The sequence below is a fragment of the Condylura cristata genome, unplaced genomic scaffold (assembly GCF_000260355.1).
Source record: "Condylura cristata isolate star-nosed mole 26May11 unplaced genomic scaffold, ConCri1.0 scaffold00024, whole genome shotgun sequence".
Taxonomy (NCBI): Eukaryota; Metazoa; Chordata; class Mammalia; order Eulipotyphla; family Talpidae; genus Condylura; species Condylura cristata.
This window is the reverse complement of record NW_004567125.1, coordinates 4,339,448-4,358,771: the sequence shown is the minus strand read 5'-3', so window position 1 is coordinate 4,358,771 and position 19,324 is coordinate 4,339,448. Positions and strand designations below refer to the sequence as shown.

At 37.3% G+C, this 19,324-nt stretch overlaps 1 protein-coding gene across 1 annotated transcript in view; it reads right to left on the bottom strand.

The window, feature by feature from the left end:
• Positions 1-19,324, bottom strand: part of LOC105854009 (autism susceptibility gene 2 protein-like) — a 725,115-nt gene that overhangs the window by 262,707 nt on the left and 443,084 nt on the right. Inside the window, exons 4-5 of the mRNA XM_012728888.1 lie at positions 16,926-17,027; positions 3,813-3,848 (exon numbers count right to left, since the gene is read on the bottom strand). Of these exons, the coding sequence (XP_012584342.1) occupies positions 3,813-3,848; positions 16,926-17,027 (138 nt within the window). The remainder of the gene's footprint in view (positions 1-3,812; positions 3,849-16,925; positions 17,028-19,324) is intronic.

The following is a 19,324-nucleotide window of genomic DNA, read 5'->3' as shown; positions in this document are numbered from 1 at the left end:
TATTCAAAAGCTCCCAAAATGTGGAAAGTTTGTTCCAATCTTTCTCTATTTTGTCTACTTTAAAATTTCTTTGCAATATGCTTATGTAAATACTGATTTAAGCTGCTGTTCTCATTTCTCAAAATTGTAGCTTATAAATGGATTGGAAAAGTGACAGACCTAAGCAGACATCTTTGGAACACAAAACCATAGAGATGTAAACAAATACAACTGAATCAAAAAACAAAGGCTTCTTCTTTGGCCCTTTAGCTGGCCACTACCAATATATGAAAAGAACTTAAAAAAAGACTAATATATATTGGCTGAAGACAACTGGTGTGTGTGTGAGGGTGTGTGTGTGTGTGCCCGCGCACATATATGCACATGGGCATGTCTAGTTTACTAGCATATACAATGATTGGCACATTACTCTAGTTCTCTAAAAAGTCTGTAAAAAATGTAAATCAATGAAGATTCTTAAGTTAAAGTTGGCACATAAAAAAGTATTCAGAAAAGCATTTCAAAGTTGTTAGACACAATAGGTAAGTGCCTTCAGTTTTTTTTTTATACTAGGATTCACATTATGTGTTAAGTGCATAGATAGCTCATTTACTCAGCAGCAAATTGTTTTTCATCTACATTTCAAAAACATGATGAAAGCATTAAAAATAGAGTCAAATATCACCATTCTACTTACCTGATGCTGAACCTCCATTTAAGTAAAGACGTAACAAGAAAGGGCAATTTGACAATAGATTATAAAGCACAATGTAAAGAATATGTTGGCATGAAACTATTGTTAGTTATTGTTATACTATTTTCACATTAATTGTGAAACTCACCACTGTTGAAATTAGTACCTGGACTATTTTAATATTACATTTGATATTGTTGAAGTGAAAACTGATATAGAAGATACCTTTTAATGAAGACTTGGTAATAATATTGATGGGTTTTGTTTTTGTTTGTTTTATATTAATTTTTACATAGAAGAACTTGGATATAGGCCAAAGGTACAGGGAATGACAGGATTCACCAGAAACTGAGTGGGGAGCAGAATAGCCAGATCTACAAACACTGGGAAGGGGAGCAATGGGTGAGATAGGAGAGGTCTGCTCTGCCACATGTGGATTAGCTCCCTGGCCAGGCTATCATGATTTAACAGCTCTGAGTCTTAACCGCTAGGCCACCAAGAAGGCCCAAAATCAATGGATTGTGTACTTTAGTATTATAATAATCATATTATTGGAAACATTCTAAGCAGAACATTTTTGCCATAGCCGAGAACTAAATATACATCTGGTATGGATCTTTTTTATTTAACCTATACTACAGATTGGTTTAATATAAACAAATTAATACTAAGAACAATTTTAACAAAATAAGAAAAATGTTTATACTCATCCAAAATTCTTTAATTAAAAAAATTATCTTAGTATCTTAGGTTCATAATTATGACTTTTTTAAGATTTATTTATTTATTCATATAGAGCTGGGGTACAGGCCAGAGTGCAGGGGTGGCTCTCTGCTGAGAGGCTTCACCAGAGACAGAGTGGGGAGCAGAACAGGCAGATAGATGAAGTACACTGCTGAGGGGTGCAAGAGAGCTCTGCCACACCATGTGGTCACCTCCGGGGCAGGTGGGGATCAAACTCATGCTGAAGTGGCTTTAACTTCTTAGTGTTGTGCTTTAACCCCTGCACCACCAGAGAGGGCCCAATTATGACTTGTTATTCTTAATGCATTATTAGAGAATAAAAACCATTTCTAGAGTTAGAGAGAAAACTTTTTTGGTAAAAAGCACAATAATGTCTTCAATTTTTCTACAGATAATTTCTGCTTTCAGGGTGAGCATGCTGACCAAAAAAAAAACAAAAACAAAAACAAAAACCTTGAACGTTCAGTTTAGAGGTGATCAAGGGTTAAGTTAGTGATTTTGGCCTTGTTCTGGAGAAAAAAAAGCAAGAGGGAGAATTTAGCTTTTGGATACAGAATAGATATTGGCAGTCTCCAGATTTTTCTTCCAGCATCTCAACCCACATCCAGCCTGGTGTGAAGAGATGGCAGATGGGCCTACTTCTGTTATTTCAACTGCTGAAGCAAGCTACTTCTTGTTTCTGTAAGCATTAATATTCAACCACAATAAGCAAGGATACGTATGCTTAACTGTATTAAGCATGTATCAAAAATCTTTCTTATTTTCTTCACATATCTTAAGTTAAGATAAAAAAATAGTCATCTGGAAAAATGCCAATTTTGCCAAGCTTAGAAAAGACTTATTCACCAAAATGATGCAAGTTTTCATATACTTAATGTAACTGTTTAGAGGGCAGATGAAAACTAGAATGGTTAGCATTTTGGAGGAAATTTAAACAAAACTAAACTGTATTTCCCACTTTTTTGGTTATTTTATTATGTTCTCAGAAAATGGTGGATAGACATTAGATTATTAGTGTCAATCACTCAGAATACAAGTCAGGTTATTTTGGAATCACAAAGCTTCTACACTGGCATGTAGAAACTCTTTGCAACTCTTTGATTTATATATTGAAAATAGTATTAAATACAAAATACAAAAGGATAACATCAAAACTGAAAGAAATAAAATGACAATTTCTCTGTAACTAAGAAATATGTTGATAAACCCAGAGGCATGTGACCTCACCATATTTCCCAAAGGACAGATTAATAAAATAACACACATATATTTGCTAAAATTAAAAATGTAATGATTGTTGAAAGAAATTCTAAAGGCCACTCAGACTGTGAGTAAAAGTATCTATTGAAAAGCATTTCTCCGGCGTTCCCTGGGGGCGCAGCAGGTTAAAGTACAGCACTAAGAAGCTAAAGCCACTTCAGCATGAGTTCAGCCCCCGCCTGCACTGGAGGTGACCACATGGCGTGGCAGAACTCTCCTAACCCACCCGCTGCTCCCCTCAGCAGTGTACTTCGTCTCCACCCGCTGCTCCCCTCAGCAGTATACTTCATCGATCTGCCTGTTCTGCTCCCCACTCTGTTTCTGGTGAATCTTCTCGCTTCCCCTGAGCCTCTGGCCTATAGACCCCAGATCTGTATGCACAAATAAATAAATCTATAAAAAATTTATTTGTGCATACAGAACTGGGGTACAGACCAGAGGTGCAGGGATGGTGAGAGAATTCACGAGAGACAGAGTGGGGAGCAGAACAGGCAGGTCACTGCTGAGGGGAGCAGCGGGCGGGTCAGGAGAGGTCTGCTGCGCCATGTGGTCACCTCCAGGGCAGGCGGGAACCAAACTCATGCTGAAGTGGCTTTAGCTTCTTAGTGCTGTGCTTTTAACCCGCTGCGCCACCGGGGGGGGGGGGGGGACACACACAAATAAATAAATCTTAAAAAAAAAATTTTCTCATAAAAATCAATTGATTAATTGGCCATTGACTATATATTTGAGGATGTTTTTCAAAAGATCCTAAGGATGAGTAAACACTTAAATTCACAACCTGAATTCCACCCTCCACATAACACTTCTCACTTAAAAAAAAAAAGTAGGAAATGTGGCATGGGCCAATCTGGCTTCCTTGTGTTGTGTCTCTTCACATTTCTGGGTAAGAAGGAGTCTCCTGTGTGTTGAGAACCAGACATATATCTCAGACCAACACTGTGATCCCAAGGGCCTGGAAAATTATGTATTTTTAAAATAAACAATTTTTAGTAAAAAAAGCATGGATATCAGTGTGCTCTTTAGGACAGAGGGGATTTCTTAGATGTTTTTTTCCCCACATCGTAATGAGCATACATTACAGAAATAAATCAATGCCAATGCAAGGCACATAAGAAAGTTGAGATAAACTTACGAAGTAGCCTGTTCCCAAGCTGGAAGGAGCTGAACTCTGCAATAAAGCATAAAGACAAAGTGGAAAATCAGCAATGGTTTTTAACACGTTCCAATCCACACAGCTCATTACCAGCCCTTTGCAAGCTTTTCATCACTACATCACATCACCAGAGTATGCTGCCCCTTGTCATCTGCTACTGATACAAACACCATGTTGCTTAATTTTTCCCTTTACATCTCTCAACAACTCAGAGATGCTAACGTGCTATTTACTGAATTCCAAGCTTCTGCAGTGGACGTAATTGCCAATTTATTTGACAGGCAGCTGGGTAATGAATTAATGATGGCATTTCGCCCTGCACTGAGACTAAACAGACACGCATCAGCCTGCCTCCCTGACTCGCTGACATTCAATGCCCTGGTCTCAAGCTAGTCAGTTTTGTAGCCGCAAAGGGACAGGAAGAAGAAAATGCCCAGACTGACTTGAAAATAAAAGGCCCAGTGGGTTTAGATGACTTTTCCAGTGTATGACCTACTTGCCAGTTTATTCCCTAAAGGCACCAGTTAGTACACACAAGGCACTTTTCAAAAATGAGACATTTTGTAAACATAATTAGTAGACTAAAATGCAAAGAATGTGTGGGCAAAGGGAAGCAGTGGAAAGCACCAGTTTTTTCTGAAGGTTTTAGTCACAAGAATGATCAGTTTAGGCTTCCATAGTTCTGACACAAGGGAACTAAAACAGAGTAATTCTGGAAGGTCTGTAAGGCATCTCTTCTTTGGGGAAAGTGGCCAAAAAGTTAGTTTTGTGTTTTAAACTTATCTGTGAAATATTCTTACTGCGTGTGTGTTTCTTTACTTCCTTATAGTACTTCTTTAAACATTGTTCAATATTTAGTTTTCTCTTTGTGACTAAGAGAAGTCCCAAATAAGCACTAACCCAAAAAATACTAATGCTGAGTCTATCTCCAGTTATTAGCTAAGCTTCTTTGCACCAGCAATGCCTTTTGCCCACAGGTTTGGATCTCATGTTACATCTCCCTTGGAATGGCCTGACATCTACTACTCTTCTCATTAACTATGCTGTTTTGAAGTGCCAACTACAGGTAGCAGGTTTGTCTAGACTATTCAACAGGACTTTCCTAGAGGTTAGCATAATGCTTGTATGAGGGATACAATTAATAAATATCAGTTCAGTTTAATGTGTAAATGTATGAATGGATAGATAGTATAGGAGAAAAAAAGGCTTAGGTTTAGAATCGCCAAAAGAACAGTAGATGTTGATTCTTCTTGATTTTAGAGGGAATATAGTGCTATAGGTACAAACAGCATACACATCAAGTAAGGATAGTATGCTCAGGGCATTCCTAAAGGCAACTCCCCAAGCAACACTTTCTTCATCTCAGTGTCGCAGCAGATTGCCTGGGGGAATAAAGGACAGATGCTAAAGGTATGGCCTTGCACAATGGACTATGTTTTAAAAAAACCCTTCTGCATTCCTGATCCCATAAATGGTATGTAAGGAGAACCACAGTAGTCATGGAGACAGTTTCTCATAGCACTGATTAGCCATGTGATGGCATCACCTGTTTTCAGCACCACAGCTCCCCATGAAGCAGGGAAAAGCAAAAGCCAAGTTAGGTCTCCACCAGTCTGGAGTCATGTCCCTGGGAGGTAAACTCATTTTAGGTTGAATTACTCAGAGATAATATAGGATTTGTTTATTTCATTTTCCCCCCATTCTACAAATGTATTTTCTCCCAGAAGCAGAAGTACCCCTCCAAATTCACCTCCCCACCCCCACATACATATCATCTCATTGTATACCAAAGAAAATTACATCCTTCAGGTCTTGGAATGCTCTGTTATACTCATTTTGCATATATATTGTACATTATTCAGGGAGCTAGGTGGAGAAGAGGGCTTTGTTGTGCATATTTGTTCTGGCTATTGTTTATGCAGGTCTGACTGAATGAGGGAACAGTGGGTATCATTTCAATTTCTGATGTCAACATCAAATTACTTATTTAATTTCATGCCTGGCGAAGCATTGTATAGCTACACGCAGAATCATTTCACTTCATTTGTTATGCTGTGTTTTCGTGGCGATTGGCTTGCCTTCCAACTGACAGCTTTAATTACGACATGAATTTGATTGCACTGCTGAGGAATTAACATAATGCAACAAAGCATTTAAGCACCCTGCCTTATAACACCCCTCCCCACACACACATACACAGACACAGACAGACACATGAAGGAACACAGACACTAGATTCTCACATACATTAAAGGTTCACTGGAGCTTTAGCAGTGGCTAGAAAGCATACAGAGCTACAGAGTCAGAGGCCACCCACATTTTCTAACCCATTACACTCATTTTATTGATTTTTTTAATATGAAAAGATTTGTGGTATTAAGTTGTGATTTCTGGACCTGGCAGAGAAAAAAATGTACAAAAATCCTAGTCTACTTTTCCAAATGTCCACAACACTGACATTTCCTCCCCTTTTGTTTCCATTTCCACCATATTTTTCTTGGGTGATTGATTACCATCTCCTTTCAATCATAGTTGAAAATTTGAAAGAATATTATATTACTAAAGTAAAGAAATTTCTCTTCATCCAGTCCTGCAAATCTCAGAATTTGGCTGTGACTTTGCATTCAATGTGACATTAGACCAGGTCACTACTGGGACCTCCACCATCAGAGAGAGGGACCAGAAGTTCTGAGACCAGTGACAGGGCAGGACTTGGGGTTTTGTCGATGGCTCACAGCATACCTCACATTCCTGAGGCATGACTCTCCTAAAGTTGCAGATGAATTTCAGTTATGCATGCTCATCTGAGTCTGCATATAATATAGCTGCAAATATTTGATAGCTTTAACTTTTTTCTAAGTCAGAAATCTCAGGAACATCTCAAACTACTGGCAATAAGAGATTATGCTACAAAAATGGAACACATGTTTAGAAACAGCTTTTTGTTTTAAAGATTTATTTATTTATTCATACAGAACTGGGGTACAGACCAGAAATGCGAGAGTGAGAGGATTCACCAGGAACAGAGTGGGGAGCAGAACAGGTAGATCAATGAAGTATACTGCTGAGGGGAGCAGCGGGCGGGTCAGGAGAGGTCTGCCACGCCATGTGGACTCCTCCGGGGCAGGTGGGGATGGAACTCATGTGGAACTGGTTTAAGCTTCTTTGTAATGTGCTTTAACCTGCTGCGCCACGAGGGAGGGCCAAAACAAGCTTTTTTTTTTTTTTTTAAGATTAACATACAGAACTGGGGTACAGGCCAGAGGTGAGGGGGATGAGAGGCTTCACCGGGAGTGGGGAGCGGAACAGGCAGATGTACTGAAAAACACTGCTGAGAGGAGTAGCGGGTGAGTCAGGAGAAATCTATTATGCCACGTGGCTCACTCTCCCACCGGACCCACCATCCCACCCAGCTGGGGATCGAACTTGTGTTGCAGTGGCTTCGATAGCTTCATAGTGCCATGCTTTTAACCCACTGCGCCACCAAGGAAGGTCCTAGAAACAGCTTTTTTTTTATGGTTTAAAATATGTTACGTAAGTGTTTCACTTACAGATGTGGGTGCACTTGTCTACTGGCCATGTCACCCTGAACACACATCATCACATCTGATCTTGAAAGCTAAACAGGGTCGGGCCTGGTTAGTACTTGAATGGGAGGCAAATATGGGCGCACTTAGGGAGTGGTACTGCTTTCTCATGGTATCAAGAAATAAACGCTCTAGAAAAGAGAAAGGCAATAAGCCATAAAGTTCTAGAAGAGCACACAAGTGGGAATGCCTTGCCTACTCAGTTGATGAAATCAAGTTGATTTTGACTTTAATTTCTAATGACAGAAAGTGTCATCAATTTAAGTTGTTTGGAAAAAGAAGGAAAACTGTTCAAACCAAGCAGCCCAGGTGGCCATAGACCCTAAAGGGCTTGAAAAATTAAAAGAAAGTGTTAAACAACAACAAAATGCATAAACAGAAGCATTCTTAGACTCAAAAGCTTAAAAAACACCATGACACATGTTTAGGCAAACACTTCCACTGAATAATAAAAACTGCTTCATTCTTATTTCTTCAAGTCATTCAGTTGCCAAATGATTCACACTTTTAATGTCCTAGGTAGAAATGAGAGGTATAGCAAGCTAAGAAAATAGAAGAGGATAAAATGTTTAGCAGTTTGCATGAGAAGACAGGGCATGAGAAAATGCCAGCCAGCTGGTTATGTGACATGTGGTTTCCAGGCTCATTATAAGCCATCTCTTGTTTAACATAGTCTTTTTATTCTGTTGCTTTTTTTGCAGATATGACCACTGCTCCAGCAATCTCTGCAAATTACCTACCTTGGTCTCATTATGTTGCAAAGGAGAACTTTCTTACAAACACACTCTGCCTCAATCTCCAAGCCACCATGGGCTGCAGGAATAGTAATGGGATGCACAGTTGAAAGACATTTTCCAGGAGGGAGACTGTTGCTGCTGACATTCATGTTTGCAATTGGATACTCATTAAATGTTCCATTCTACTCTTTCTCATTGCCCCCCACCTGACTTTCTTTCCATCTCTGTCACTAAGCTATCATTGAAGCTACTCATTAAACTCATGAAGTTAACATTTGTTTTAAAAGCTCACCTTACAACAAGGGATTTCAAAATTGATTATCTATCTAAAACGCATGTGCTCCATCCATTAGCGATGTACACAGAGAGTTCACAGACACTATTGCAGCTCTCCAGGATGGCATGGATGGGTACTCTGCCCCTAGATAAGGATGCATGCTCTGACTCAAGGGTTAATTCAAATGAAATATTTAATTTTTTTGCAAATCATCAACTGTGTCTGAAATCTCTGCCTAATTACCTCCAAGTTATGCTTTTCCCATGTGGGAGTAAAAACAGAAGAACCACCTATGTATCTCATAACCAAAGCAAGGTTCTTATGAAGGTTACAAAACAAGCACACTTACAGATTTTCTGTAATTAAAAAGCAATAAATAAAAGCTTATAAATAAAAGCAATAAATAAAACCTAAATCTTAAATCCTCAGAAATGTGCCTTAAATATAAGATTACTAATAGCTGACAAACAGACATAAAACATACATACATAATGGGAAATGAGCCTGTAATTACAAAGGTGATGTCAAACAAAAATGGGAGCAGCAACTTGAAAAAAAAATCAGGTACAAAGTCACTTCTAAGCACAATTTGTCAATCCTCTGATGTAATAAACATTAAATTGTCATCATCATCATCATCATCTATATTCAACAGTCTTGTGGCTTAACTTCGTCTATACTTCTTTATGTGAAAGGCAAAGTGCATGTTTACAGAAAAATTGGTAACAAATTTCTTTCAACATTTTCCACTGGCTTTTAAAATAATAGTCTATAGCAGTGGACTGAATGTCATCCCCTAAAATTCATGTCTACCTGGAAAATCAGAATGTTATTGTAAGAGGTAATTTTATGTATCAACTTGACTGGGCCACTAGGTACCCAGGTATTTGGCCAAACATTATTTTGGGTATCACATGCAAGGGTATTTTTGAATGAGTTTGACATTTAAATCAACAGTAAGTAAAGCATATTGCCCTCTCTAACATTGGCAGGCCTCACTCAGTAGCCTGTTGACTTTCTAGCCTCAAAAATTAGGAAACAATAAATTTCTACAGATTACACCCTACAGTTTGTGATCATTCATCACAGCAGCCCAAGAAACGAATTCAGTATCTCCTCACACAGTGGACTATATACTGTATGAAAATGTGGCTGGGCCTCTGTTCTCATTCATACTCTAACCACTCTGACTTCTTTCCCTCTAGCATGCCATGGTTGCTCTCTCAACTCAGCACCTTGAATTTGTTGTTTCTGTTGCATACAAGTCTTCCCACAGTACTTAAACGGTCTCCTACAGAGGGGTCCTACAAAAAGAGGCATTTCCTGGCCCTCCCTGGTGGCGCAGCGGTTTAAAGCACAGCACTGAGAATCTAAAGCTGCTTTCGCATGAGTTCAACTCCCGCCTGCCCCGGAGGTGACCACATGGTGTGGCAGACCTCTCCTGGCCCACCCGCTGCTCACCTCAGCAGTGTACTTCGTTGATCTGCCTGTTCTGTTCCCCACTCTGTCTCTGGTGAAGCCTCTCACCCTCCGCATCTCTGGCCTGTACCCCAGTTCTGTATGTATAAATAAATAAATCTTTATAAAAAAAAAAAGAGGCATTTCCTGTCATCTAGTTAATAGAGCAACACATACTCCTTTACCATTCATGATTGTTTTGCTAAGTCATAAAATGCATTATATCATAATTAAGTTTACTGTTGGTTTATGGGTTTGTTGTTTATCACCCTCAATAAAGTTAAACATTGTGAGGGCATCTTGTTCACAACCTCAAGTCTCCACAAATGTACCTGACATTAAACATTTCTGAATTATCAGAGCACTGACAAATCCAGAGAAATACATATATATAAGATGCAGGAATGGAAAAAGACATAAACTGGTCTAGAAAATGAAAATCTGGCACACAAATAGAGAAGGAAAAGAAGAAACAGAATACAAAGAGTTCATCATAGTTCTGGATTGGGCTTTATTCTTAAATACAGGGAAACTAATTAATAATGTGGTCCATGTCTGTCACTATCTTAAAGGTAGTTAATGAACCCTAGGACAGAGTAAACACTCAGTGAAAGTTTAAAGGCAGAAAGGAGAGGAAGATAGTTATGACAGAAACCTGTATGGATTATGTCATGGCTTAATAAATCCTGAGTAAATTCAGATCAATAAGGTTAAATTCAGAGCAGGAAAAGGGATATCACAAAAACAAGAAAAAGAAAAAGAAAAAGAAACCCCCTCAGCTTTAATCATGGTAAAGAGACTAAGTAGCTATAGAACAATATGAGAACTACACCTCACAATAGTTACAGATACACTCTTTTTCACTTTTTCAGAAACTGGAGGCAACTTCACATTTAAGGAAAGCATTTAAGGTGTTTAGTCCACTAAATAGTAGGAAGAGTTTGTTAAAGGAAGTGACACTGGGATAAAAAGAAGAGAAAGTAAAAAGTAAAAATAAAAAAGAAGAAAAAAAGGTGAGCAAATTTAAAGTGCATATTATTTAAAAAACACATATGGTTCAAAGGAGCTAAATGTAATGTTCAAAGGGCAGTAGAGAGAAGTTATGAAGAGGAAGCTGGATCCTTCCTTGAGGAAGGCATTCTGAATAACCCTCAGGAATGGGGGCTTTCTCCAAAAGATCTCAACTAATGTGGTTTACTTGTGAGCTATGACACTTGAGAAACAAACAACTCAGGAGCTACTGTAGAACATAGTAAAAAAAAAAAAAGAGAGAGAGAAAGCAGAGATAAGCAGATGAAATTGAGAGGCCACACACACACATCTGTATCAGAAATGTGAGGGAATGGGAAGCAAAGGTGAAGATAATTGTTCCCACAGACCTCTTCAGAAAGAAAGGCAGATGGAGGAGAATGGCTAAGTGGGCAGAGTAAGTGGCACAGGGAAAAAAACAGACTTGCCCTTGAGGATCCAATACTGCACAGGGCATTAGCAGGGGCAGTTAAGGTTTGGGGGAAATAGGTTACAGACAAGAATAATACTAAGGATTTTATTTGGAGGAAGAGCTATGTTTGTCATGATTGAGATAAGCCATGTCTTGTCAAGTACAAAGGAATTCAAATTGAAAAGGTTAGATAAAGCTCCTAAGGGAGTTCTAAATCTGGTGCAAAAAGGAAGAGGATAAATATTTTTGAACACAGAGGATGTGCTATGTGACTCAAATGCATAGTACCAGGTATTTTTTAAAGGAGACCTACAAGGTAGATGAAATGATCACATTTCACAGATAAAGAAACCAAGACTTACCAGGCTCAAGTTACTTGCCTAAGGTCACAAATAAGTAGAAAAACTGCTATTAGTACTTCAGCTATAAGAAATTTGATACTTTAAAAATGTATTATGTTTTAAAATAAGTTTAATCCCTATATTTTGACAACTTCCTCAGTTACAGAATTCTATGTAAGTTAAAAACAACATTTACTCCCTCCTCAAATAACTCATCATGATTATGTACATAGTCAATTATTCTCCTTAACTTTGTCCTTAGTTGCTAATCTAAACAAGTTATAGTCCTTGAAGACAATGAAACCCTCCCAGCAATATGGTTTAGGTAAACAATTCATAAAAGACAAGCACATAAGATTGTTTAGCTTAACCCACAAGTCAAATCCTTGAGATGCACACGAATTATTTGTTCTTATTCTTTTTGCCTGTCCAGATTAAAAAAAAAAAATGCTGGCAGAATATACCTTGGCTAGCTATATTTGAGAATAAGACTCAATTGCCAAAGCTGCTAAATATGTCGCTAATGTGAATAGAAGACTTATAAGACTTTTTATATTAGTTGAAAAAGTTACTAGGCATGATGGAGTAAAAGGGAAAAGGGACCAAATTTACCTTCCCACCTTAAGCAAATAACTAAGACCAAATGTATGGAAACAGTGGGCAATACGCAATGGAGTGATCTTCAACAGAAAGAAACAGATGGGAATTACAACTACGACTGCTTTATGACTGCCCCAATTTATTGCCCGGATAGAGTTTGCATGCCCTGGTAGCCTGGATTTGGGAATGGACCAGGTAGAGAATAGCAATATTCTTGTGCTATAAAGTATCAGGGAAAGCCAAGCAGTTGGAATATGTAGCACAGAGAATGGGAGGAACAAGAACTTTACAGAAAGAGAATCAATAAGACTGATCTCGAGACTTCACCTGAATCTGTATCAGCGCATCTTTTGGATGTATCCCATGAAAGAATCCACTATTAAAAAAAGAATACGTATCCTAAGAAAGAGTACACTATTAAAAAAGTATCCCAAGAAAAAATCCACTATTAAAAAAGAGTACTTAGAAAAATTCCCAGAGTTCACAAAAGGCAGGGAATCTCTGGTATTCCCATCAGCTAGGATAGAAAACCTTGTTATATATCAGTAACAAAGCAGAGTGGTCAACACAGGGGAAAAATTAGCTTTAGCCAAAAGGTAGTTCTGGCTGCACTTAGTGAAAGTAAAAATAAGTCTTAGAAAAAATCAAACTACAGACAAACCTTGCTTTACTGTACTTTGTTTTAGTGAGCCTCACAGAGGCTTCAATTTTACAAATTGAAGGTTTGTGGCAACACTGAGCCTAGCAAGTCTACTGGTACCATCCAGCAGCATATGCTCACTTCATGTCTCAATGTTACACTTTAATGATTCTTTCATTATTTCAAATGTTTTCATTAGTATATCAGTCTGGTGATCTGTGATCAGTTTGTTTTGCTAGGGTTACTGTAATTGTTTTTGGTCAACACAAGCCACACTTATAAAAGACCATGAACTTAATATTTAGTCAACAAATTTAAGTAACAACATAGTGAAGTGAGTATTTTAATCCCACTTAAGACCTACTGCTTAGGGGGGGAAATTTTTGAAAACATCAAGTACTGACAACGTACTTAATCACCCACGAACTCTGATGAAGATGGGCAAAGAGATGAATGTTGTTTTCACAACATACATCCTGCTAACATCCATCCATCCTGTAGCTCATGGACTAAGGAGTCCCAGCACTGTTATTTTAAGAAATACATGTCATGAAGACTATAGCTGCCACATATAGTGATTTCTTTGATGGGATGTGACTGGATAAATGGAAGCCCTTCTTAAAAGGGTTCACCATTCTATATATCATTCTGAGCATCTAATATTCATGAAAGGAGGTGAAAATATAAAAATTCACAGCCTGCCATGTGGGTTGAAATCCATGTGGATTCCTACAGATGTGGTAGAAAAAGTAAGACAGGAAATAAAATCTAAAGATGCAACTGAGTTGCTGTAGTTATGATAAAACTTGAATGAATAAGGACTTGCTTGCTAGCACAAGCAGAAAAAAAGTGGTTTCTTAAAATGTAATCTACTCCTGGTGTTGATTCTAGGAACACTGTTGAGATGACAAGGAAGATATAGAATGTCATGCTGACTTAACTAATAAAGCACTAGCTGGGTTTGAGAAGAATGACTCCAATTTAGAAAGTTCTACTGTGGGTAAAATACTATTGACAGCATTGTGGGCTACAGAGAGGAAGAGCTAAAGGGTGTGGCAAAGTTCATTGTTGTCCTTATTTTTCAAAATCTGCCACATCCAACCCAACCTTCAGCAGCCAGCACCCTGATCAATCATCATCCATCAACATGCATGTTAAGACTCTCCACTAGCAAAAAGACTTGGAGAATCAGACATACAAAGAAGACAGAAACTACAATCCCATAATGAGGAGAAAAAAACAATAGCATAGACTTGGAAGTGACACAATTAGTAAACATTAAAATAGCTATAACTATTTTCCTTATATACAAGAAAGTACATGCAAACACAAGCATATTACCAAGAGCTTTGAAAGGCCAGTAATGGCCTTTGCCTCCATCTCCTCATTCTCTAACAGTCATTTAAGTAGCTCATTACTAACTAATTACCTTTTAAGAAAAAAAAAAAAAAAAGCATCTTAACTTTGTAAAATATATTGAAAGTTCGTATAGCCCAACCATCTGCAAGAATTATTTTGTAACTTGACATGCCAGAGGCTTTCATCTCATCAGTAAGACTCAGTCCAAAAATGCAGCCTCAGAACTGCTCGTTTAAAGGAAATGAATAGGTTTAGACCTCGACATGTCTCACTAAATGGCAAATACTTTTTCTCTTTTCAGACATTTCTCCTTTCATGCAATATATTTTTTTGAGAAATGTATTAATTTTAATGCCTAAAAAGCAACATGAACTCAAAATATTTCATAGACTGGCTTGACTGGCAGGACTGTTACAGTCCTTTAGCACACTGTTTTTGTTGTGGTTTAAAGTAGATAGAGAGAAGACATCAAGTTTGATACAGCTATTTTAAGTGTACAAGTCCATGAAACTAATTACATTTACAGTGATGTACTAAATCATTTCATTACTCCAAACAGTAAAACAAAACCAATAGTCAATAACTCACACTATCACCTGGCCCTTATAATTTGTATCCCACTTCTGTTTGGAGGAATGTGCTATTAGAGATACCTCATGTACGTGCAAATACACATTTTTTTGTCTTTTTATGTCTAACTTCCTTCACTTGGCATAATAATGTCAAGATCTAGCCACATCATAGCATGAATAAGAATGCAATTCTATTCTGTGGTTGTAGAACATTCAGTGTCCACACAGGCCACTGCCACTTTGTATCTATTCATCTGCTCATGGAGATTGTTTCCATCTTTTGGTTATTTTAAATAATGCTTCAGTGAAGATTAGTGTAAAAGTACCTATTTAAGTAGACCTGTTTCCAATTTGCTGGTATACTCCTAAAACTGGGATTGTTGATCATATGATAATTCAATTCTGAGGAACTGCCAAATTGTTTTCCACAGTGGCTGTCCCACTTTACATTCCTACTAGCATGTAAGAGGGTTTCAATTTCTCAGTATCCTTGCCAACCCTTGTTAATGCCTTTTTTAAAAAACAACTTTAAATATCCTAGTAGATGTAAAGTCATATTACATTATGGCTTTAATTTGTAGTTCCCTAATGACTAGTGATGATAACCATCTTTCATATTTTTATTGGCCATTTATATAAATTCTCTGAACAAACAACTATTCAAGTACTTTGCCCATTTTTTAATTGAGCTATTTATCTTTTGTTGTTGAAGGATTCTTTACATAGTGTGGATTTTAAAAAGTTATTAGTAAAGATTTTCAAATATTTTCTTTAATTCTATAGGTTTCATTTTTATTTTCTTGATAACTTTAATGCACAATGTTTTTAATACAATTTATCTGTATATTCTCATACACAGACATACTCACAGCAGAAGGCTGATATGGTATCCTTTATTTATATAATTGATTTAACCCTAGCAGAAGGAAAAAAAAATACTATGCTATACTATGCTATAGAAATAACTGTACTTTAGTTCCACTAATACTTAAAAATTCAAATGTTCTATCATTAAAACTCTACAGTATTTCCTGAGAGGCCCAGGAAAGTAGCTGTGTCATACAGTTTTCTATCTTGGCAGATTGTAAAATGAATAGGAAATTATTACAGAAAAAGTCATAGTGTGTAGCACTGGTCTCCAACTTTTTATGCTTATGGATACTTTTCAGTAAAAAGAAAACTTTACCATATACCAGATACATATTTATAAATCCATACTTACTGAATTGAGTATTAATAACACACTGGATCATCTTGTACAACATAATGAAGAAACTGACATAGTATAATAAAGAGGAAGACAATTGAGTAAAGGGTTTTGCTCATTATATGCACTGTAAGGCTACTGCTTCTAAAATCTCAGATTCAGAATTGGTGACTACTAAAAGTACTACTTCCAGTTGTCAAAAGTTCCTTTATTGGTAACAGTAATAAAATTTTCTCTGTATACCATCTACTTTGCAAGCCCATTTCCAAATATTGTTCTCAGGTGCAAAGTTGATCAAGAATCTTGTTATATGAAGGTACCATGAGGGCCAGGTGATTCTCAGGAGTAGCCAAGGGGAATCGGACTAGGTGATTGGATAGGAGGGTGGAGGGCAGTTAATGTCAGGTCTGGAGGGCTGAACGGTCCCACAAAAAGTACTCTATTTGCTCACATGGCTTTTTTTCTGAAATCAGTCAGGATATTAAATCCTTCCCTTGCCAAATAAATAGTGGGGATATTATCCTTTTCAACAGAAAAGAAAAAATAACAAAAGGGAGTGTTGCCAGTTTCATAGATGAAGAAATTACAAAAAACCAGTTCAAAGATATGTCACCTCACATTTGAGCATTGCATGACACTTCTTTCATCTGTAATATTTATATTGAAAGTATTTTTATAGTCTGCTCTTTCTTTTTAGGTCAAACTAGAAAACAGAATGATGTATAATGCAAGACTCAAATATGTGAACATCAAAATGTGTGAGTTGCAATGACTGGGAATACAAAGTAAACTATAGTGAGGGGACCTAAGACTTAAGCCAAGGGGTGTGTGGGCTGGTGATTTTCATTTCCTTCTTCCTTTTTTTATACTTACATCGCTGAGTCTTTCCCGGGAGCTGCTCCTGTGGAAGGCCTTGGACTCTTCACTGGCACTTTCACTGTCACTGTCCCTGCAGCTGTTCTGTCCTGGCTTGAGCTAAAGGCAAATGAAAAGATGATAAGAAGAGTCAGTGGCATCTTCACACAACTATTGCTTCAGCCCGTTTTTGAAGCTTTGTCAAAAGTTAAAAAAAATGAAAAATTAACATCCAGGTCTTTAATATGCATTATCTGATTCATGCCAGAACTACCATTGAAAGAAACATGGAGGGTAGTATAAGCAAACATTTATCTTAAAATGTCAATGTTGACAACAGAATAATTAACATTTGAAAATCTAACAAAGGTTCATGATTGTGGAAAGTAATCTTTCCTCATTTTTTTTGTTAATATAAAATTTTCATCACTTTAAATAAGCTAAAGTCTATTACACAAAATAGGATTTTCCATCTTATTTTATGTATCCTCTTCTGAAAAAGTATAAAAGCAACACAGAACACAAAACCTAAACCTCTAAATCATACACAGTATTATTACCCAGTTTAACCACAGTAAAACAATAAAATTTTAAAGTGTTTCCTTCTCCTAGGATAAAATGATTAGCTATCGTGATATTATACTTTAACTACTAAATGTACAACATGCTGGATATTTGCTACCAGATGATAATAATGCTAAATTAAGACCTATGCCCTAAGAAAATTAAACCAACATTCACTCAACAAATATGTCTTAAATATAACATTATAAGCCATTAAGAATATGGCCCTCCCTGGTGGCGCAGTGGGTTAAAGCACAGCACCGAGAATCTAAAGCCGCTTCTGCATGAGTTCAATTCCCGCCTGCCCCGGAGGTGACCACATGGTGTGGCAAAACCTCTCCTGACCCGCCCGCTGCTCCCCTCAGCAGTGTACTTCGTCGATCTGCCTGTTCTGTTCCCCACTCTGTCTCTGGTGAAGCCTCTCACCGCCCCTGAGCCTCTGGCCTGTACCTCAGTTCTGTATGCACAAATAAATAAATCTTAAAAAAAAAAAAAAAAGAATAGCTGGAGAGTATGGTGCTAAATCAAACCCCCCAAAAAATATCTCTGATTCTATAAGGTTACATTTTAACATTTTCTTCACATTTAACCAGCTCATATTCTAATGTTCGGCATCCTCTACACATTTATCTAGCTCTGATTTTCCATTAAAAATGAATTTTCACAAAGAATTTCAACCAATACTCTATGATAGGCTAAACCATATGGACCATTAGTCTGTGACATCATCACTTCTGCAGAGACCCCAAACAATCTGATGCAGATTACACAACATGGCCCCATTACAATGCTCTCAATCAAGCAAAAAGAAAACAATACAAGCAAAGCACAGTGTAACAGCACAAGGAAACATGCTAAATGAAAAAAACTGCAGTTAAACAACATGCCAGGGAATGATCAGAGGTGCCTTATCTGAAACAGTCTGTTCCTTTAGGGAGGAAATATGAAATATTAGAGAGAGGCCAACGGATCAGAACACACAATTTTCAAACAAAGTAGAAACTCCATATTTCTGGGCAGGAGGAAACTTCAGAGAGCAGAACAGTAATAGGTAGCAAAACCTTTGCCTGTAGGTTTTCACATGGCTCTGGGGCTAAGGCGTAAAGAAGACGTTGAATAAATGTGAATTAACATGCCTTGTATCCTTCATATGTCTCTTGAAAGACTACAGTTCAGAACCCCTTTTAGATCATACCATCCAATTAGTTACACCCAAATGCCCACTATGAAGAGCATTCTTTATGCTTTTGACCCTTTTTACATATCCTCTTTTATCGCTTTTTTCTAAAATTCCTTTTTCCAAGAAGTCTCCTCTAATGGAAGCCAGAAAAATGATGCTAATTTTACTTTGTATCCTCTGGAGCCCTTAAGTACTTAGTTTCCCCTTAAATTACTGCTACACCTGCTAATTCTGAATTAATTCAGATGCAAGCTACATGAGCCTTTTCTTATTACTATGGACTAAAAGTTCAGAATATTGTCATTCTCTTCAAGTTTTCATTTTTATACTTATAATAAAGAGGGATTTAATCTACAATGAATATTACTTTCTCTTAATTTCCTGAACTTCTCATGTCCATTCCTGCCCTGTATACTACATTTCCTCTGTCTAGAATGCTCACCTTCACTTTCTCTGTGCTTCTCAGGTCGTATTTTTAAGTTCAACTATTATCACCTCCACCAAGGTCACTGGGGAGCTTTTCATGTTTTCTTCTTATACATATTCCATTGGAATTTAGATAGCCTATCACTCCTCCTCAAATGCTTTGATGATTATAATATACTTTGAAACTTAAAAAGAGTTGTTATTAAAATGTTTATATAAAATATTTATACAAGTAATAAAATCTATA